Raw genomic sequence first — 23,185 nt, 5'->3', positions numbered from 1 at the left:
GAAATCAACATGTGCTCTATGAAATCCAATGCTAACATGATATTCCACAATCATATCATACAATGTCTTGGCTGATTGCTTCATTCCATATAAGGCATTACTATGACTACTCACCTATTTTCTACATAGCCATACTCTCATGCACATGAGCCCCAACTATATCCTACACATTACTATAGTAGCTGCTCATTTCACCAAAAACAATATCCCTACTAAGTCTCAACTCGTGCATGTAATAGTGTTATAGCATGTGTATCCCTTATGCTCAAGATAATATCCCACAAATACACATTTTTCTACTTTGAGATCCAATTTACTATGTAACTCATCAAGAATATTCATATGAGTAATACATCGAATTACTTTTATATGGGACATATTTTGCTTTTTACGTGTATATTTCGCCTCATGTGTCATACCATGTGCAATAGTAGCCTAGTGTCCTATTTCTAATGTACATAGTAGCAATAGCAACTACGTCAACCCAATGTAGTGATGAGGCAAGTCTCTTTTAGACATCAATGCTCCAACCACCTCTGCAATATGCATGTTTCTTTGCTCATCAATTCCATTTTGTTGCACAGTTTACCTACATGTAAATTGACTCAAAATAACATTTTTTTGTTTCAAAATCAAAGTGAGAGCATAAAGCTATGTGCACAAGAGGGAGAAAAGAGCTCAAGTACAAGAAAGAAATCTTCATTAGTAAGTTTCTCAAGTATAAGTAAGGTACACTCTCTCTACACTTGAGAGTGACCTCTAGGATGTTTATATAGCCTCATTGTGGGCTAGGGCTAGGGTTTTCCTTGCCCTTTAGCTCATTCACACCTCACCTTCCCTCATGCACCCTCATTTACTCAAGATTTCCCATTTTGTTATACTTCTAACACCTCCCCTCACTGCCAAGATGGCAGCATGTAAATGTTTTCTCCCCTCAATGAATCAATGGGATGCCTTTATAAAATAGGCTACAATGATGTTTATGGAATGACGATACAACATATACTTTTAAAAATAGATGATACATCATGTACTAAGTCAATCATCAGTTTCTTTGGAGACATAGTTGGCCTCTAATTCTTTGGGTACTTTAGGAGAGTTTGGACATTTACAAGTGATATGCCATGTTTGTTTACATTTGTTGCCCTTCATCTTGTTCAGATATTGTTTCAAGCACTTGCTTACAAGGTGTCCTTTTTTTGTTACAAATGAACATTTAGTAGTCACTATATGGACTAAGAGTTGGTTTGTTGAGGTAGATGCTAAGCTGATGCTGCATTTCTTTTGGTTTCGTTTCTCTTCATTCAAACAAGACTGAATGACACCTTCAAGTGTAGGATTTGGTACATTCGTTAGGGTAGTAACAAGAGTTGAAAAACTTTCCTTAAGGCTTTCAAAAGTATTGCAATGGCATCTTCTTCAGCAAACCAGAGCTTGGATTGAAGCTAATTAAGCCATCAAACCCCTCATGTGGGAAAGGAACTTTCCCATGTCTTCTCCTTACTTATATCCCAAGTTGAAGAACTCTATTTTAAGGAAGATTTTGGAATTCTTTCCTCTTGCACCATACAATTTCTTGAGCTCATCACACTTCTCCTTTGTAGTTGCAAGCTTGCCAATATGTGAATTAAGGATTCTTCCAGGTGTAACATTATTATGGCTTGGGCTCTTTCATCATCTTCTACACCCATCGGGTTAGATGGATCAATGGCTTTGGTCTATTTGATGAAGAGCCATTAAACCCTCTCCATCCTTTTATATTTCACTAACACCTACCATGGGTGGAAGTCTCTCCCATCAAACTTGTGGATTTGAGGCTTTACATCAACATAGGCCATGATAGGAAGGTCTTACCAATTTCACAAGGCAGTGGCAGTTTTTAATCCTTTATAAGGTGGGCAATAAGAGTGGAAGCAATTGATATTTTAATACAAGTGAATAGCAAGTTGAAAGCAATCGATGTGTACTCACACAAATAGGATTAGATGAAGGAAAGGAAATGGTCTATGTGTTTATATCTAAACACATAGCCTTACAATGATCAAGAGTGAGATTATGAGAGTTAAGCATTTGGTGGATATGCTTAAGATGAAACACCTAACCTTCTCAAGGCATAAAATATATTTCACAATTGATTTAAACTAATATTATGACTAAGAAATGGAGCATTAATTCTTATAAGCACTCAACTCAAATTTATGCCTTATTTGAGATGTGAAATGTTGGGGACTTCCTAACATCCATGTATCCAAATTGAAGAGAGAGCTTTTAGATCTGCAATAAACTCAAGAGAAGATTAATCAATGATTAAAATCATTGTTGGTGACTTTTAGGGTGATTAAAGTTGGAATGAGAAAGTTTGAAGCTTTCTAGTTATGGCTATCAGCCAAACCCATTGTTAGGGTTTTGCTCAGTATGAGCAACTGAGGAGGAATTCTAAGAAACCCTTTTATGGTTAGATAGCCCTTTTAGGGGGCTAACAAAGCCCCATCATAGCACAAATGATTGCACATCTTGCGGACCGTAGCAACCTTGTAAACTCCATGCTATCCAGATCTGCACCATTTTTGAAAAAAATGGCAGTCTTGAGCTATAATCACACAATTTTGAGATTTTTTTGTGACAAGCGAGTGTGCCCTAAGCTAAAAGGAAGTTTCCATAAGAAGTCTTATAGATATGTTGCCTCATTTCCTCTCCCCAAATCCTCCACTAGCTAGTGGTCAGAACTAGCTATGAAGGAGGAGAAGATTAAATGAGAAAAAAGAGGTCTTCATATGCAGCTAGGTCAAGATGGAGTTAGGGGAAGTGTGTTTGATCAGAAATGGCTTTGATACCATTTTGGAAAATCAAAGTGAGAGCATAAAGTTGTGTACACAAGAGGGAGAAGAGAACTCAAGTACAAGAAAGAAATCTTGCTTAGGAAGTTGCTCAAGTACAACCAAGGTACACTCTCTCTACACTTGAGAGTGACCTCCAAGCTGTTTATATAACCTCACAATGGGCTAAGGTTAGGGTTTTCTTTGCCCTTCAACTCATTCACACCTCACCTTCCCTGATGCACCCTTGATTACTCAAGGTTCCATGGTATACTTCTAACGTTTTCTACCAAAAAAAAAAAAACTCATTAGAGAAGTACTCTTTTCCCCCATCAGATCTTAGGCATTTAATATGCAACCATACCTCCCTCTCAACCAAATCCTTAAAGCTTTTAAAGCAAGTGAATGCCTCACTTTTCTTATGCATAAATAATCCCATACTTTTCGAGTATGATCTCAATAAAGGAGATATAATACTTGCAACCGCTCATAGTTGTAGTCTTTGTAGAACTCCACACTCAACGAAAAATAATGTATCAACTCAAGTGGCTTTTTGAATACATGATTTTCATGTGGAAATGCATGCATAGCCTGCTTTCCAAATTGACATGTTGCACAAACTTTATGCATCCCATCAATTGTGAACTTTGGTAAGCCATTGATAATTTGTTTTGACTACGTATTTTTCAAACACCGTGCATTTACATAACCAATCCTCCTATGCCAAGTTTAAGATGTCTGCCAAAGGGCTTGGAAGTACATTAGACCTAGTTAACAATATGAGACCAAATGGCATGTTTGATCATGTGTTTAAAGCCCCCAATTGGCTCGCAATGTTTGTGCGTGTGTATGATCCATTGTGAGATATTTGCTATTTCAAGCTATGAGTTCAAGGTTGAGAAGTGGATTCAAATTAATTCTTATTGGTAGTTTTATGAAGCATGGGTTTCCTAAACCCAAGTTCATATATTTTGTGGCAAATGAGGTATCCACAAAATGGATTTTTATTTGAATTGCCTATCTTGGGGGGGTGCAAAAACATAAGAGGACAAATAAAGAAAGGATTAATGTGTTTCAATAGGAGGAACAAAGCATGGTTCATCATGCTCACAAATAGATTCAAGCATGTTCCCAAGAAGAGCACAAGAGAGAAATGGAGAAATATATCAATAAAGAGTGTAGTAGATATTTGCAAGAGTGAGGTAAATACAATTTTGACAAGCAAGGCCATGTGGTGCAAGGTGAGATTCTAGCTTTGGAAATATGGTTGGCATGACAGGATACTCAAGCTAGCTATTGGGATTCATGGCTCATTTCATAATATACAAATAATAGTTTGTGTCCACATATGGAGGCAAAGCATGCAAGCATGAGAACAAGTGTGGATTACAAGAACCAATTTACTTTTTTTGAGGCAATCAAGTTGGATATGCCTAGTTGTATTGCAAAGTATGAAATACAATGCATACTTAAAAGGATTCAAGTATGGCTATGGATAAGGGTCAAAAATATAATCAAGAGATTTTGTAATTGAGGTTCAAGCTCATCATCAAGAAAGTTGCCAATTGATCTTATCAATGAAAAAAATGGGTGTCAAAGCACCAAAGATGGAACACTCCATGGTGCACCAAATGAGTAGTTGTAAGAAATGACCCATGCATTTGATTGTAATATCATCCTTGAGAAATTTAGACATCGTGAGTTTTCTCTATCATATAATAAACAAGAAATATGGCATGAAACCTCCAACACAAATAGGCGATTAGATGCTAGAGTCATAGAGATCAAGGTGCCAAACATAGTTTGGGCTATTCACAAGATAGAACCTGATAAAAATATGACTTACTTCAAGAGCCTCACTAGTTAGAGTGGAACATATGTATAGCATATTTGTGAGAGAAGTGGAGAAAATAATGTGGGTTTTCTTACACCATGCTTTTAGGGGTGACAAAGACACCCTCGTGGAGTCATAGAGTGCTATATGTAATTTTGCAACAAATCAAACACTCATTATTTGGCTATAGATAAGAGTCAAGAAACTGGAGTGCTAAGACGAGCCTTGGGGGTCTGGCCAATGGTGGAGGAAACAAACTTACAACCACATGAAATGCAAATGTTCTAGACTAATAGATTTGTGCTATCCATTTTTTCAAGGTGTTTTTCAAAGTGTACAACTATAAGCCAAGTGACAACAAGCACAATAAAGGTTGCAAGCTTGTTCGAACCAAAGTTTAGAAATGGCAAAGTTATGAAGTAGAGATCAAAGGGAACAAAGGTACTCTATGATAGTATCAAACAAGGATGCACATTGGATGGTACTCTCATTCATGAGGCATTGTTTTATGTAATAAATCATAGTGCTCAATATTAGTATAGAAGGGTCCAAGGCTAAAGGGGTGAACTACTCTATTATAATGGTAGAATTTCCCCATTGCACCCACAAAGATTAAAGGCACTATATGTATTTTATGCAAGCACATGTACTTCATATTTCTAAATGTTTTGGGTTTGTAATGAATGTGTTCATGCATCAAGCAAAACTCACAAAATTCATTAGTAGGTGTAGATGCAATGTTTGTATGTAGAAGCCACAATTTTGGAAGGCAATGAACCTCATTTGTTCATTATGGTGGCAAAGCTTTGCTTTGGGTTATCCCTAATATGCAATATAGGTAAATAGAAAACACTCTTATCTTCTTATTTTATGTTTTTTGGTTATCCCTAATATGTATCAACAATGACAATAATGCTTATTTTGATCTTGGAGGTTTTGTAGGGCTCCATCTTTGAGGTTGCAATGTTTAGGAGGTTTAGTAAATGAAACATTGAGATTGAATGGTCTCTATATTAAAATTGGGAATGCATTATGTGCTTTATTTTTTACCATTGAATAGCATATTTGACAAACTTGTGCACTCTTGCACACACTTGTTGAATCCATCCATGGATCATGGGTTTACGGTTGTTTTTGTGCTGTTTCATACCATCTATGACAAACCCATGCCTCGTTGCATAGACTTATTGAATCCCATTGCACATTGGATTACGGTTTATAGTTGTTTTGTGCCGTTGTGTAGCATGGTTGACAAACTCATACCCACTAGAAACCAAATAACTAGATACACCACCAACCCAAGGGTTTGGGGCTTAGAACAAATCAATAAATTCATACCTAAAAAAACCACACATGGTTCAAAGACTTTGAAAATGTCAAATTGTGTCACTTTTGGATGGATTTTGTTGGATATTCTTTCACATGGAAATCTCTCTTGAAAACATGGACTTCGCATCTTTTTGTTCGACATGATTCCCCTCTTTAACAACATACATCCACATATCCACACACATACATGCATATAAACATCCACTTTCTTACAAAGAATGCATGTGCATGTTTCAAGGTATTTATTGATTGAATAATGAGTTCAAACCAATCCACCCCCTACCCCCAAGCACAACACGCGGACGCACGCGCGCACGCACAAGCATGCACATCCACGTAAGTCATACAATAGTGAAATAACACATTCGTTTCTAACTTTTTAGTCACAAGAGAACATCGCATGAATGCAAAAAATTAAACAAGTCTTAATAATTCATACACTTATAATCCTAATTATATCATGATGTGATAAGCAACCATTTTTATTATTAAAGAAGACTCAACAGGACTTGAACCCTATGTACAACAAATAAGTGCACCCATTGCAAGTCTACCTGACCACAGAGTCTACCTACTAAAAATGAAAATACACCCATGAGAGTCTCTCTCTCTCTCTCTCTCTCTCTCTCTCTCTCTCTCTCTCTCTCTCAAGTTATAGTATTGTAAAGACACCGAGTTCTACAAGGAGAAATACAACGCCTTAGATCAAACATGGAACCAATGCACATTGCAAACCTACCAACATTCAAAACAATTGTCGAATTGGTCAACTTCATGTCCAAGAACCTAACTCTCATCTCACTCATCTACCAAGCTAAGCACACTTCTTGGCATGATGACCAAATGTGACAAAATATCTCTAAAGCATTTCTTGGATTAGTACAATTAAAAATGCAAGCAAGCTAGTAACTCTAACAATTAAAGAGAAAATTGGACAAATACTTGAAGATAAAGAGATTTGGCAAAAATAAAATGATGGGTTTATATTTATTGTATTCTCTTGCAACCTATGAGAGAGACCAACAAACAGACAGACAAAGATGGGAAGGAAAGTCATATTCATATCATTTTAGATGTCTCAAAGTTATATATGACAAAGAGACACACAAGACTTAGTTACAATCCACTTATGGGATGCTTATAGCACAAAAAGAAAACCAATTACTAAAGCTACCTTACTCAATGGATCATGACCCAAAAGTAGCATTGGCTTTCTAAACTCCTTTGTGATGGCTTTCCACCCCAAAAGACTACCCATTTAACCTCCTTCATATCTACCTTCAACTTGGTAATTTCACTAGACTCTTCTTTGAGTGCTTTAGTGCTTTGCTTTTGTTTGCAAACTTATTAACACACATATTCCTCGCATAAAGTTCTCTTGATTTGATTTGGGTTGTAATTTCAAGACCACTACAAAAGCTTTTGGGTACACCTTGTGGTTGAACTCTAAACCCTAAATATTACCCTTACATCATAGGAGTAGTGATTAGTGAGACTAGACCAATTAAGCCTATGAAAACTGCCCATAAATATATAATGTTGAACAGGCTTGGCAATTTTCATTATCTAGTTCATGCTTCATGGCACCAATCAAGAAACATCTTGTATTTACATTGGATGCAAATTTCTTTCGCAACATATAGCTCCATTTGCTACTAAAAAGATGGTCTTTCCTCTTAAAATTTCCATTAGTAAACCCCGTGTACTTCTATTGCCACCTCCTTAGCTCCACCTTCAATCCTACACTATGTTGTACTACTTTCACCACCAATGTCTCTAGCTCAGCCAAGCTCACGTACACTTAGGCCATTAAATCCTTCAAGATGATATCCTCTGCATTGCAAGCTCATTGGTATGGGCATTCCTCCCATGGGCTTGGTCCTTGGAACAATACGACCAAGACAAACAAAAAGGTCATGATGTAAATTTGGCAGTTAGGGACAAAACTTAAAACCATCCCCTGCATGTTACCACTGCACCAAATGGGGAGATGCTGGAAGCCACAGGTAGAGCTGTAGTCTTTTGAGTTGGTGCATATGTGAGAGAGAGAGAGAGAGAGAGAGAGAGAGAGAGAGAGAGAAGGGGAGGGGGGGAGCGATCCAATCTCTCTGCAACCCTGTTCAAGGCTCCACCATCAGCAAAAGGGGAAGGTGCTGGAGGTCGGAGGGAAGTTAGTGTAGTCTTGAGTTAGTGCGCATGAGAGAGAGAGAGAGTGTGTGTGTGCCAGTCCAATGTTTCTATGCAATCCTGCCCTTCAAGGCTACACCATCAAAACGGACAACAAAAATCACAAAGCGTGAATGCCGGTGCAGGCTAAAAGTTCTTAATCATTTGGGTAGGAAATTTTCATTTGGATTAAACCACATAGGTCAGATTTATCCTGTCGTCTATCTGATATATCACACATGCGATGATCCAATATACCACACATACAATGATCCGACTCTTCGATAAAGATCATGCGCCAAGTTCCCTCCTATCGGCATATCAAAATTGTGATCATGATGCCAATAGTCCAATTTGTGGACTTTTCCACTACAATTGCAGATCATCATAACAGCTAGGATGACCTCTGTGAGATGTCCAAAAACAAGATGCATCTGTAATCTCTCCAGCCAATTTGCTATAACTGTCTCCAACTTTTGTTAACAAAATTGAACATCAGTGTAGTACTTATAAAACATTAACTTAGCCTGTTGCAACAGACAAAAGCATCCCCTTCAGGCCTATATTTAGGCCTCCAGCATGCAATGCCAGTAGACTAACAGTCTGATGCATATAGAAAAGCTTCATATGCACAAATCAATATATGTACCTGGAACATGAGAAAATGAACAAAGCCAAGCAACTTCCATCATGCAAGCAAGCTCCAGCCTCACAACACAGGACTGCAAAGTCAATACCAAAACTTAAGACATAATATCATGACTCTAACAAACATCCATGTTAGCAGATACACTTCCTACTAGCCATAGCTGCATTCCCATCTTACTAATCCTATTCAAACAAGATCCCACAATGAACATAATGGATAAAAGTGTCATTCCAAGTACAATGTACATCAGCAAAATGTAAACATGCTTGAGAGAATCTTGCCCAAATCTATCCTCCACGATTAGTAAGACTTGTGAGAGATAAATATTAAGAAAGACGCCCACTGTAGGTGGACAGAAAGCCTTGCGCAACACCCTCTACTGGTACATGGTATGTATATACTTGTTACACACAACCAAGACCATATCAACCATCGATAAATAAATCCTTTTGCATCTACAAAGAGCTAATCCCTGATATTTGCAACTCTGATAGAGAGAGATTTCAAGGCACAAATAAAGTGAAGCTTTAACAACACTTGACCAGGAATTAATTGATTTCTTAACCAAAAAAGAAAGCTATTATAGCACAATTAGGAAATGAAGAAAGCAGGAAATCTCAGGCCCTTCTCAAAGCATTTCCTTCGCAAACACTGTCAACTGCTCCACTTCGACTAGAGCTACCTTCAGCTAGAGTGACAGCAGCAAGGGAGGACGAGGACCAGCTAGGCATGGAAAGGACTCCCTTCCCACGTTCTTGTGTTGTTTCCTTCCTTGTGTTCTTGCTCTCCCTGGAACTTTTGCTTAGCTGCTCTTGGTCAGCATCACGTGATAACATTTTTCTCAAAAGCCCTCTGTGGGCTCGACGCAGAGTTCTGTTGCGAGTCCAGTAGTATCTCATGCCAGTTGATAGCTTGGGCAGCAAATAGATAAAAAGCCTGACAGCCAGGAAGACTGTTGCAAGTGTCAGGTATATATCATCATGCAACCAATTCTCTCTAGATCTTTGCCAGTTTTCCTTGTCAAGTAGAGTCTTATCAAGATGCTGTTTATTTGTCTCATCACCTTTGCCTGAAGGTTGTTGACCTGCATACAGTGTATATTAAACACTTTGAAAGGGCAAGTAAAAATCATGTGGCTGTCACTCTATGGCTTCAAACAGAAACCTGTAATATCCCTGTAGAACTGGGACAGAGCTTCAATTGTCCGAGATCCATGATACCGGACCTTGGCAGTCTTGTTGTGCAAAAACAGAACAGGGTAGCTGTGAACTCCAAACTGCGGAAGTGCACTGCAGTTGCAAAATGTAGTTTTACATCAACTGCCATTCTTGAAACCTGATCATGTAAATCACCTGAGAGAACCATAAACCTTCTAAAGGGGCAGATTCACAAATTAAAAAATTGCAAATGAAAGATTAAATGAGCACAGCCCAATTGATTTCAAAATTGACCACCACTGAGGTGAACAAAACCAGTATGATTTCAAACAAGTCAAAAAATTGACCAAATTTCCTTCTACACAGCAAAGAGTATAGACTAATTAAAAGTCTTACGACATCATCTACACTTGAAGTTGGAAATTGGGAAACAACTGTAGAGCACGAGCAACAATTCCATGGCATGTCTCACATGGAGAAATAAACACAGCTGAATTGATAAAGTACACAGGCAGCAGAACATACAACCATGCAGGGACGTTAATAGAATAGAGCTATTATCACTTTAATCCTCGTAATGATCACAAGGTGGCAATCCAAGCCATCTCAGCCTTAACCTCACCCAGATTGTACCCTCTCACCAGCCTCATAATAAGGGAACGCAAGGTGTAATAGCAATGACTCCTTCCCCTTTGGAGTACATTTCTCCCTAAAATGTCATATCCAACTGTAATAATGTCCTATTAAACTGTATTAAAGATGCTCCAAGGATCAAGTCAATGAACCTAAAAACGCATGACAATCTCCCTTTGCTACAAAAGGTCCATGATGCTATTAGTTTGTCCCAACTGCTTATCATGCATCTTTTGTACTTGCAAAAACTTTCCAAATGGGAACACAGCTATGCTAGGGCAATACCATTTAACCAACAACCATCCTGGTCACACACTGGGAGAAAACTGAAAGTGAGATGTGTGAAAGCTGCAACACAACAAAAGCAGTCAGGGCAATAGAGCTAAAAAAGAAAATAAGATCATAAGCCCCTCATAACCAACCACAAATTCCTCCAAAAAACACCAAAGTCTGCTGCTAATGCCTAAAAACAGAAGTTGAAGGCATTGCCTTGAAAGGCCTCAACTTCAAAATCCACAATAAGAGCATAAGTTTGTGTGCTCTAGCAGCACACGCAGGACATGCAGCTGCTTCATAAGCATATTCAATACAGATTCAAAAAAATTAGCAGCACACAACCAACATCTGAGAGCAGATTTGGAGTGAGTTGCCTAGTCAGATTAGCACTACAACATACTTTGAAGCAACCATTATGACATGTAAACCTTGTATGACCTTTTGCAACAAGCATCAGACTTGCTCATTACTCAATATGATGAGGGCACAACCAGTAAACACTCTCCTGTAGCAATCAATATCTCAGAACACCACTAGCTAATACTCTCCGGTACCATCAGAACCTCTATTAAACTAGCAAACAAGAATGCCTAGAGAACATCAAACATTCCTTACAGCAGTTCCCCAGGCAAGGTGCAAATTTCACAGGTAAGCTAAAAGCCTGCAAACGTGTCAAAAATGATTGCATTTCTTATAGAGTACTTCAGAAAAGGATGGAGGAGGCTCTGGAAAAGAGTTTGTCCTGTAGCATGTATTCCAGTGATAAGAGGAAGTACGCTTAGTGCCAAGGAAAAGTGCATTTACAGAAACATGGCACAATGCACTCTTTCACAGGATTCAAGCAAGTGATTCAATTGAGAAAATCTTGTGAAAGTCCCCAAAAAGGTCACTAACTGGTGAGTAGTCACCAAATAGGGCAATAATGTTTGAGAATGCAAGCCTTCAGTGACCCACCAATCCAAAAAACTTGTTTCCAATGTGCCAACAGTTTGTGGGTTGCTGCACTGCTTCTACTGGTCGGAACAGAGTAAGCAGATACACAACCACAAACTTCTACTTTTCCTATTAAGGGAATGCAATGCAAAGAACTCTTGCACGGGTTAGCGCAAATGAGAAGAAGCACTGAACTAAAATAGAGCAAAAAACCCACTAACTAGTGAGTAGTTACCAGATGAAAAATGATACAATAATGTCGACAGATTGCAAGTCTTCGGTGACCCTACCTTTCCAATGTGCCACCAGTTTGTGTGCTGCTGGGCTCCTTCTACTGGTCAGAACAGAGTAAGCAGATAAACAACCACAGACATAAACTTTTCCTATCCAGGTGGTCACACCACCATAGCCAAGTAAAAATTGTGACATACCCTTTTTCTGACAACTTAGAGATGCCTCCAGAGTCCAAACTTCTGAGCTTCACTGCTGATTCTAGATACGCTCAGAACCACAACTTACTGTTTGATGAGACAATACAGCAACCAGGGATAGCACAACGAGCAGGCTTTACTGATTTCATTATTGGAACATTATCCAAACCCTACTCATGACACCAATCGAACATCAGTTCTTTGCAGACCTGAACTTTCATCATTCAAGCAAAACCATCATAAATTATTTTCCTATTGTCAAAAAACAAGGAGAAAGGTGGGGCATCAAACCATCATACAAGATACCTTGGCTGAAGAGAAGAATCCTTCACCACGAAATGGTAAACCAAAGGGAAGGCAGAGGAGAGGGTATCAAACATGGGTCTCAGTGCTCTAGAAAATGGACACCAATCAGCATAGAAAAGCACTGCAGCATGTGCACCATCTCGTGCTTGGAGTATGTTCAGAACTCTCTCTAGTGTTGTCACGTTCACCTGTAATGAAGCGAAAGACGTTTTATCAGATGAAACTTTCAAAAGTCCTCTTTTAACCTCAAACCTGCAGTAGATTACCTCGACTACCCTTGATCTCAAGCTGTTTCTGCTGCCCTCAATCAGATTCCCATCGTTGCGACACCGCTCTTCTCCAATCAATTCCAACTCATAGAAATTGTACTTCTTGCAGACTTTGGGCGAGATGGGGCGAGCTGAGCCAGCACTGTTCTTACATATGGCCGAGATCACCAAGCAACAAACAAGCCATGTCGAAGCCTGGGAACTTAAGACCCCCATGAAAAGTTGAAAGACGGAACTTTTTCTCTCGATGAAGACTCCAGACGCACGTGCGACCAAAATACCAATTTATTCAATCCTCCAACAATGTTTCAGGAAGCGAAATAACCCAATCAACGAGGAGGGCCCTCTCAGTCGCCTCCTGTAATGCCGATAGACAAACCCTAAAACCTATATTTTCGGCGAAAGGAGGCCCTGGGCACCGACACAAAGAACAGAGAAGACCCTGCTAAGTTGTCGTTTGCAGGAAGGTGAAACCGCCATGCGCAGTCCAGACGAGCAGCCGCACGTGCCAGAGGCGAAAAAGCAATAGCTAACAGCAGCAGCTACGGCGAAATCGAGGAAATCCCTGAGGATGCCAGCGTACCTGGCCTCGATTGTTGATGAAGAGACGTTAGCACGCTCCTCTGTCACAAGAAGCTGCTCCTGGCGATGGCGGAAGAGGAGCAGCCTGCACTCTGGTAAGTCGATGCGAGAAAGTGAGAGAGAGAGATAGAGAGAGAGAGAGAAAGAAAGGGAAAGTCGAAAATGTGCTTTTCTGTGCAAAGATTCTTCCTCTCTTCCTCGCTCACTGTTCGCAGCCTTTACCGCTAGCATGAGAGGTTGAAAAACACAAACGAGAGAGAGACAGAGCGAGGCGGGGCAACCTACCACTGACGATGCCGTTAGGCCCGCCGCTTAATTTGACGGCGTCCCCAAGTCAAGCCCCTCGATTTCTCCCCGCTACCCAACTGCTGCCAACAAATGGAGCCAATATAGTGACAGCTCTAAAAGTATGGAGAAGGGGCCCAACGTAGTGATAACTAAGACTGGTTACACCATCATTGCCTGCCCATTTGCGTCGTCGATGGCCAGTGGCCACAGGAAAAGTTGACTTGGGGTCACTTGTCCGCCGCCACCCGCTTACACACTAGGTGGCAGACACTTTTCCTAGTCAGTAAGTGTCCATCCGCCGTTCATCTGCAAGCAATCACACACACGGCAACCACCTATACACTGGACACTTCCCGAATCAGATCCCCTAATCACATGTGAATGAATTAACACTATGTATATGCATTAGTTAATCTCGAATTAGTGACATAATCATTAATGCTAAATAACACAAGTTCATGTTACTGACACAAATGGGGATACAATTCACAAAACTAACACATATTACCGACATAATAATTCACATTAATCATTATTGACACTAATTATTATTAAAATACATGATTAACACAATCATTGACTATAAATATCACACATTGATATTATAAACCCCAAAAAAACATGCAACAAGTAAAACTAACACAAATTAGTGACATAGTAATCCACATTTATCATTATAGGCATAATAATTAGTATTGAAATAGAGAGTAGGGGATTGAACCCCTTCATCGTGTTGTTGAGGCATGCTCTGCCCAGCTCTCTGTGAGAAGGTGGAAAGAGGGGAATTTTATTGGCACACCACCCCTCTTTCCACCTATAATGCAAATGCTACAGAAGTTTACTTATCATTGACTTCGTCGTCGATCTCCTCCACAAAGTCAGAATCACCAAAGACCGTTCTCACATTTGCATTCTCCCTCTCTCAAAACATGGTTCAAGCAACATTGTCTTTTTGAGTTAGTCCCCCATGTTGATTGGATCCTGATGTTGGCTCCATTGACTGAGCTCTTTGAATTGCTTGTATGGTACCTATATTTGTTAGTGTAGCAACCTCCACTAATCCATTTCTCAAATTGTTTTGTCGGTCCATGTCTTGAGGAGGTGCATTACTTTCTCTCTCAAGTTCTATTGTCGCTTCACGTATCCATGCATCATCAAAACTATCTCCATGCACAATGTATATATTATGTAGAATAAGGCGCGTTGCCACGATCTTTGGGATATTTTGTAGAAACATATCACATCTCTTCAATAATATACGAAATCGCATTTTAAGGATTTCAAATGCTCTTTCAATTGGCATACGACTGCTTTATTGTATGTAGCTCCAATAATAACATTCCAGATATGGTCCATTCTTGCTACCCTTATAAGGAGGTAGCATCCAAAAGCATACAGGATAGGCACAATCACCTAGTAGATAGTACTAACCCAATGCTCTATTTGTGCATTATTTTCCAAAATCTAAACATTGAAAAACATTCCAATCATGCATAGAACCTGCCTAGCCAATGTCATAGTCCCAAACAACACATGATAAGCACAATCACCTAGTGGACAGTACTTATCCAAAGCTTTGTTTATGCATCGTTTTCCTAAATTGAACATTGAAAAACATTCTAGTCATGCGTAGAACCTACCTAACCAATGTCGTAGTCCCAAACAACACAAGTGGCTACCATAATGATTTACAAAATAATTGAGTGGAAGCCCTTTCTATTAAAATAATCTTCATGGTTTTCTCTTGGGGCAATGATGGGCAAATGACTTCCTATTAAAATAATCGTCATGGTTTTCTATTGGGGAAATGATGGGTATATAACTACCATCTACTATTGCACCAACAACAAATGGTATACCTCAAAGGCCTTGAAATGCGTCTGTATATTTTCACATTTGTTGTGATGTTGGCTACTCTATGTGCATACCATGCAATCCCATATGCAACTAGTGAACCACAAGATTTCAAAATAGCCAACTAGGCAAACAATGTTGAGACCCTATACAAATCTGCTACTATAAGTCCCAAATTTGAGCCACTCGTAAGACAATGCAGGGCCACACAAGCCCACTTCTCAACACGTATTGCTCTTTGATAGTTCATGTTCTTATGTCACATTTATGGTGCTAACTTCATACTGAGATATTCAAATGTGCTATTGCTAACTCGTAACCTGCTTTTAAACATTCGGTTTGAATAACTCCCCAAAAGCCCCTCCTCGATAAAAGTTTATGGTCTAGGATAAGCCCAGTATGATCATCGATCAAGCCTTCAATGAGCTACCCTAGCTCGACATGCAATGTTGTTGTGTCGCTACGTGCACACCGTGTAAAAAATCTAGAGTGTGGCTTCCTTTTAGATTTAGAGAGCTAATACCACTTTAGGCATTAGTGTTAGTATCCATGGTTCATAATATTAGTTTTTTTTTTTTTGACAAGTTTTTAGCCAATTTTTGATATTCTAGATATTATCTCTTGTAAAAATCCATAAAATTATAGACAACTTCTAGATTAGGATGATATGTAAAAGAAAGCATGTAACTTTTAGCCAATTTGAGAGGATTTTATGTAAAAAGAGAGATTGACAAAATCGCGCAACACACGATTGCTGTTTTCAAGCAGTGAACAGCACTCCAAAGTGGAAGATGAAGAAGGAGTGATCTGGCAAAATTCTGGTCAGGTGTGCAGGTGTCCTGCAATTTAACCCCCCTTTCAGAACCAATGGAAGCATCAAATTGGCGATCTGAGTAGCATAGAGGAAGGTATTATTTTGTACACGTTTTTGTTTATTAGAGTTGTATTTTCTCATAATGCTGAAAGAAACTAACAGGCTTCATCTCTGTTAGTATTCTTCTATATTTTCTAATTCTTTTTTGGAGTATTCTTCTACATTTTCAATCCCTTCAAACCCCTTCTCTTCCGTCTACTCCTCTCCCTAAATCTACCTTCACCCTGCTGTCTCTTATCTTCAAGAACTTGCCTTGAAACCTTCAACCCTTCTATTATCTCTACCATCTCCAGAGTAAAAGCTCTTGAACCCCCATACATTCTTCGCTTGCCAAACCCCTATGGTGACCTTCAACCCTATGTGATGTGACATTAGTGAACCCGATGTAAAGCTCGGTGTAAGAAAACTCCAAGATGGGGGATTCTTCAGGAGATACTCTACAACAATTGGTGCACATACTACAGCAGACTCAGCAGCAACAAATCCAAATGTTACAACAACAACAACAAAGGCAAAACGAAGAGAAGATTGATTCCACAACTATCAAGGCCCTAAAGGAAGCTGGACAGGAATTAAAACAATTGAATATTCAAAATATCTCTGTTTTTATTCGCTTATACGTTGAAAAAATGCTCTTCTTTGGTGTACCACAACATGCATAGAGTCATTATTTTGCCAAACTAGCCAAGCATGGTCTTCAAGAGAGAATCCATGGTCTTTTTCAGCAAGATGCAGATTGGGCTGGATTCAAAAAAGCCCTACGTGAAGAATTCATCTTAGAAGACTCTGGCCTTATGACGAAGAAAAGTTTCACTAAATGGGTTGAAAAACCCAACAAAGGTTTAGTTGCAACAACTCTATACCATGAGTTTGAAAGTAAATTTGGACAACTTGATGCTGAAGACCAACAAAGTATGGAAGGTCAGAAGATTGAATTATTCCTAAAAAAGCTTGTTGATCACCTAAAAGATGCTACCTCCGAATCAGAAGTCAAGACTGCATGGATAGATGTTACTGATGCAGTTAACATGATTTTTCGAAGAGACCAGATGCGACTAAGATTGGGCTCTACTTCAACTTCAATAACTCCATTGATGGAGCTTGTTCCACCTTCAAAATCCCCTATTTCTTTGACTAATCAACCAACTCTTTCTTCTTCTATTACTTCTGAAAATGATGTAATGGATGAACTCATTAAAATCATGTGTGACCTTCATCTGAATCTTACAAAAATTAGTTCCAAGGTGGAGAAGCTGGATGTCAAAGTTGAAGAATGAGGATGATTATCAACACAAAGACCCATGAGAGAAGGCTTTAAGAGGCACTGTATTTGGTGCGACAACGAACAACATGACAAGAGGGAGTGTTATGCCTTCCATGAGACTGAAGCACAGAAGCTCGTCTTTTGGAAAGATGGAAAAATTCATGCAGCTGAAACTAGTCTTCCGCTGGAGCCAAATTTTGGCAATGGTGGAATGAAGAAAAGATTAGAAGATTTAGTTGTAATAAATGCCTACGTAGCAATTGATGCAGCTACCTATGGGTTGCAAATTGAGCCAACTAAATCAAGTTTGAAAGCATGTAAAGTTAATGTGCAATCTAAAGTATGGATGCATGCACTAGATCAAATGGAACGTGGTAAAGCAACCAAAGAAGATTTGGCTAACACCAATGAGTGCATTTAAGGAATAACTGGTTGGAAAAAATTGGTAGATTCTTTTTCCGCCTTTGCACATTTGGCTGATGTCAATCATGAGGAAGTCTTGATTGAAGAAAAGAGAAGAAGAGAAGATGAACCAGGGCCTTCCTCTTCTAGCCCTCCAAAATGGGTAACTAGAAGAACGCTTGAACAACCAAAGCTTGCTGAAAATATAACCCCAGATCAAGAGATGGAAGATGCACCACAAACAAAGAAGACCAAAGGAAAGAAGAAAGGCAAGCAACCAGGCTATAAATTACAGTATAACATAGAATTTGCAATCAATCTCAAACGAGTCCTAGAAGAATGAATTTTGGAAAGCAAAATTGAATTCACCTTAGGTGAAATTCTTGGAATTGTCAAATGTGAATTCCATGATGTAATTATTAATGTAATCAAAATGAAAAGACAATATGTTGGTGATGAAGCTAAAGAAACAGTGCATGCTTTTTTGCAAGTTCTTCGAGTTTTTGTGTAGGATGAAGAGAAGCGGACTTCACAAGGAATTCATCTTGAAGCAGTTAAAGAATTAATTACAACAATTGAAGCTAAAGATAAAGAAAGCATGAATGCAAAAATTAAAGAAGTGAAGGCTGAAAATGTAATAGTCAGCTGGTCCAAACCAGTTGGATAGCCCACCTCTCAAAAAGAAGGCCGTCTACAGCACATGCATGAGGAGGAAGAGGCTCGGTTCATTCCAAGCAGTCACTACTCCCGTACGCATTGGGCAAGAGCAATAACGGAGACAATTGTCAAAATTAGAGAAAAAGAAACACCATGTATTGCACACTTAGACCATGGCTCAGAGATAAACGTCATGGCAAGGAGTCTCTATGAAAGTGGCAAATGGCCCATAGATGTTGATCCAAGTTGGCGAATGAGAGCTGCAAACAACTCTTTAGGAGAGTTATATGCTGCATGTCCTAATGTGCAGTAAACTATTGGAGACATAAAATAAAATTTTTACTTTTTAATTCAAGACTCTTGTAGTTACCCTATCATTCTTGGGCAACCTTACATTTCTAAAGCCCACTTGGAAACAAAAGCTCTCGATGATGGTTCTTCCTATGCTCGAATCTGAAGCAAGGATAATGAACGAGCTGTACAATTTCTTACTGTGTGTGTTAACCATCATCGAAGTAGAGATCGACTGTGTGATTATCGTGTGTCTTCTAATGACCGAGAATTCAAGGGTTTTCGGGCTGCACTGCTATAAAAGAAGGCTATGGTAGTGCGTCATATAAAAAGATTGAACCTCCTTATGCTACAAAAATTGTGTCTTTAGCAAATGTGTATGTATATACAGCCAATAGTATGGGTTGTTATAAGTCTCTTCCAGCCATGACTAAAGCTAAAAGAAAATACTTATGTCATGTAAAAGGGAGCTAAAAACTTATGACATGATGGTTGAAAATGAAGATATTTTGGGAAATTTTTTTTGGATTGATTACTACTGACACATTGGCTAAAATATATGCAGTTGCTCATACAGAAAATCAGGTTGAAAATCAGTTCATAGAAGTATGTACATTGGATTTTTATCAAACAATTCAATAATTTGTTGAGCAGGAAGACATTGGTTTACTCATCAAGGTTGAAGCGCAAGTGGAGACAAAATACAAGATGATGGGTAAGAAAGTCAAGCCTGTGGAAGTCCCACTGCCTCTTGAAAGTGAAGGGTTGGCTGATAGGGCAGGAAATCAGGCAAGCCTTCATGATCCTTCCAACACTAGTCACAAGTTCACATCTGAAAGTATAAAAGAGCTCAAAATAGGTGAAAATTCTTTCCTTTCGCCGGTTGAAAAACTCTTTTATGCAAATGCTAATGAAATATGGAAAAGCTTTTGCATTTCAGCCAAGTGAAATAGGCTATGTGGATCCAAATATTGTGGCTCCTATGGTCATTTTTACAGTTCCACATGTACCTTGGAACCTTAAACCTATTCATGTTCCAAGGACACATTTTCCCAAATTACTGGAACTTCTAAATGAAAAGATCAGAATGAAGATTTTGGAACCTTCTTCAGCACCTTACTCAAACCGATGGTTTATTGTGCCTAAGAAAAATGGATCTTTACGATTCATTTAAGATCTACAGCCTATCAATCGTATCACAATTCGAAATGTTGGTTCAGATCCAATTATTGATGAGTTTGTTAAAGCTTTTGTAGGTAGAGCAATTTATTCTATGGGCGACCTATATTTAGGATACGACCAGTTTCAGCTTTCATTAGAAAGCCGAGACATTACCACAATGAAGACACCTCTTGGATTGGTCTGCATGTGCACTCTACCACAAGGTGCAACAAACTCTGCAGTCCATATGATGAATGCCATGCACAAAGTCTTAAGGAACTTTATTCCACAACTTACTCTTCCATTTCTTGATGATGCACCTAGCAAGGGATGTGAAGTCAATGAAAAGAATGAGGAGCTTGACGAAGATGGTTGCAGGTCATTTGTAGTTAACCATATTCATGATTGTGATAGGATTTTGACAAGGCTAGAAGAGGTATATCTTACCCTTTCTGGAGCTAAGTCAATTTTTGGAGTAAAAGAAGTCCTAGTGGTCGGACATCTGTGTGGCCCCTACGGACGTAAACCTTCACCAATCAAGATAGATGCCATTAGTAGAATGTAAAAAAAATGTACAAACATCTCAGAGGTGAGAAGATTTCTCGATGCATGTGTAGTCTATCTCATATGGATACCACATTTTACTCATGTAGCCGAAAATCTTTGTCAATTATTATGAAAAGGCCAAAGATTCTCTTGGAATAAAGAGCATACTCTCACTATGTGCAAATTAAAGAAGTTGTTAATTTCACCCCCCACTCTTAAAAGGGTTGATTATTCAAGTGGTCAACCCATCATCCTTACTAGGATACAAGTCCCATTGGGATAGGATGGGCTATTGGCCAAGAGGATCTTAAAGGAAACATGTATGCAATTCATTTTGGAGCAAAAGTTCTCAATGAACATCAAAGAAGGTATGCACAAGTAAAAAGGGAATTTTGGGGAGTTATAACAACATTAAAGTGTGATCATGAACACTTTATAGGTGCTTCCGTAGTGGTAGATACTGATTGTCTTTCACTCTTGGGCATGATTACCAACTGCTCTACACCCGACATTGCTATGCTAAGATGGATTGCATATATTAAATCTCTCAACCCCGAATTAAAGCATATTGCAGGAAAGGCGAATCGAGTTTTTGACATGCTATCACGTGCAAGATATGACAATGAAGAAGAGCTGATGGAAGAAGATGAAGCTGAATAATCTTTACTTGCTAAATTTCATTCCATGGCTGCTGAAAATACATTTTCAGCTACTGCATATATTGGTTCAAAGCTGAAAACAATAGGGTGCTCAACTAGAAGCCAGCATGCTCATTGCATTGCTCAAGTTCTAGTTCATTTCCTTGAAGAAGATTATGAAGAAGATTGGTTGAAGATCAACCAATATTTGAGCACAATGAAGAAGGAGACTTGGATTGATGAGGAGGTGAAGCATATCAAGAGGAAAGCTTATGGCTTTTTTATTAAAGAAGGACATCTATGGAAGCACGCAAAGAAGAAGAAAGGAGCGCATGTCTGAGTTTTAGGTAACAAAAGATTGCAACAACAGGTAATAAAGGAATTTCATGAAAGCGTGTGGGCTGGCCATAGAGGCATATGGAGAACCTTTAGTAAAGTCAAATAAAAATATTGGTGGCAAAACATGTATCGGGACATAGTACATTTTGTTGAAACCTGTTATGTGTGTCAGATGTATTCTATGGTCAAGCATCAAGATGGGTTACAACCGACTTATCCCTTGTCTATACATTATAGATGGGTTATTAATCTTGTAACCATGCCTACAAGAATATGGAATATGCAGTATTTAGTGCTTGCAAGAGAGAATCTAACCAATCAAGTTGAAGGCAAAGTCTTAACAACCAAATCCACTCAAGTTGTTTGTCGTTTTTTGTTTGAAGAAGTGTTTTGTAGATATGGTTGTGTGGGTAAAGTAACTACAGATAGAGGAGATTTGGATGCTGATGAGGCACACAACTTCTTTGTCAATTGGATATTAAGTTGGCTTTAACATCATCCTACAACCCTAAAGGCAATGGAAAGAGTGAGAGAGGTCATCAACCTATTCTCAAAGCTCTAGCAAAGTCTTGTAGAGGAAAGATCAAAGAATGGCCTAAAATGCTACCTTTTGCATTATGGGCTGATCGGACTACTCACAGGTTCAATGACTGGCTATATGCTAGCTGAACTTATGCATGGACAACAACCAATCATGCCAATTGAATAATCTATTCTCACATGGAGTCTTCTACCTTGGGAGGAAGGCATCAATAGAGAAGAGTTGCCGACTTTGTGCATATGGCAACTAGAAAGAAGGCTTGAAGATGTTAAAGCAGCTATTGAGAAGCTAAAGACAACGAGACTAAAGAATAAAAGAAGATTTGATAGGTGACATCGACTTCGGCCAAGAGCTATTTAAGAAAATGAATGGGCGCATGTCTATGATAGTAGCCTAGACAATCAATAAAGTGCTTCTAGGAACATGGTAAAGCATTGGTTTGGCCCGTAAGTGGTAAAGGTCGTTCATGACAATGCCACATATTCATTGGCTGAATTGGATAGGACTAGCATAAAGTTACCCGTAGCTGGAAAAAGAATCAAGCTCTTCAAACGAAGAGAAAGTTCAACATATGAGTTAGAAGACTTGAATATAATTCAAGAGCATGAAGACATAGAGGAAGAAGAAGAGGCAGAAGATGAAGACATTGACATGGTAGAAGATACTTCTTCTGACACTGCAAATCTATAAGACTTTGGCACATGCCAGAGGATGTGCAGGTTAGGAGGGGGTGGATATCGTGCCACTGCGTGCATACCGTGTAAAAAAGCATGTAGCTTTCAGTCAATTTGGGAGGATTTTATGTAAAAAGAGAGATTGATGAAATCGCCAACGCACGATCGACGTTTTTAGGTAGTAAACAACACTCCAAAGTGGGAGATGAAGAAGGAATGATCTGGTAGATTTCTAGCCAAGTGTCCTGGAATTTAACCCCCCTTTTAGAGCCTAT

At 39.0% G+C, this 23,185-nt stretch overlaps 1 protein-coding gene across 2 annotated transcripts; it reads right to left on the bottom strand.

Annotated features, from left to right (window-relative positions):
- Positions 1–9,094: 9,094 nt before the first annotated feature.
- LOC148040605 (5'-adenylylsulfate reductase-like 4) lies at positions 9,095–13,603 on the bottom strand. Of its 2 annotated transcripts, XM_087701249.1 has the most exons (5): positions 13,383–13,603; positions 12,797–13,210; positions 12,531–12,718; positions 9,959–10,083; positions 9,095–9,878 (listed from the first exon to the last, which is right to left on the bottom strand). In XM_087701249.1, exons 2-5 carry the CDS (start codon positions 13,013–13,015, stop codon positions 9,412–9,414), a joined length of 999 nt encoding a protein of 332 aa, XP_087557375.1. In that variant the 5' UTR covers positions 13,016–13,210; positions 13,383–13,603; the 3' UTR covers positions 9,095–9,411. The 2 variants fall into 2 exon arrangements, with proteins under 2 accessions (XP_087557375.1, XP_087557371.1); XM_087701245.1 differs by having other exon boundaries at positions 12,797–13,603.
- Positions 13,604–23,185: the final 9,582 nt, after the last annotated feature.

This window comes from Lygodium microphyllum, chromosome 2 (assembly GCF_053477565.2).
Source record: "Lygodium microphyllum isolate KBCC chromosome 2, Lygodium_microphyllum_v1.1.10, whole genome shotgun sequence".
In the NCBI taxonomy this organism is placed as follows: Eukaryota; Viridiplantae; Streptophyta; class Polypodiopsida; order Schizaeales; family Lygodiaceae; genus Lygodium; species Lygodium microphyllum.
Note: the sequence above shows the minus strand (reverse complement) of the source record. Positions and strands in the feature narration are given on the sequence as shown.

Bases quoted from the DNA above. Each gene is read 5' to 3' on its own strand.
- LOC148040605 (XM_087701245.1), bottom strand. From the start codon at position 13,015: ATGGGGGTCTTAAGTTCCCAGGCTTCGACATGGCTTGTTTGTTGCTTG. The intron at 12,719-12,796 runs GTAATCTACTGC...GCTTCATTACAG, and splicing joins TGAGATCAAGGGTAGTCGAG to GTGAACGTGACAACACTAGA. The intron at 9,879-9,958 runs GTTTCTGTTTGA...CACTGTATGCAG, and splicing joins GTTCTACAGGGATATTACAG to GTCAACAACCTTCAGGCAAA.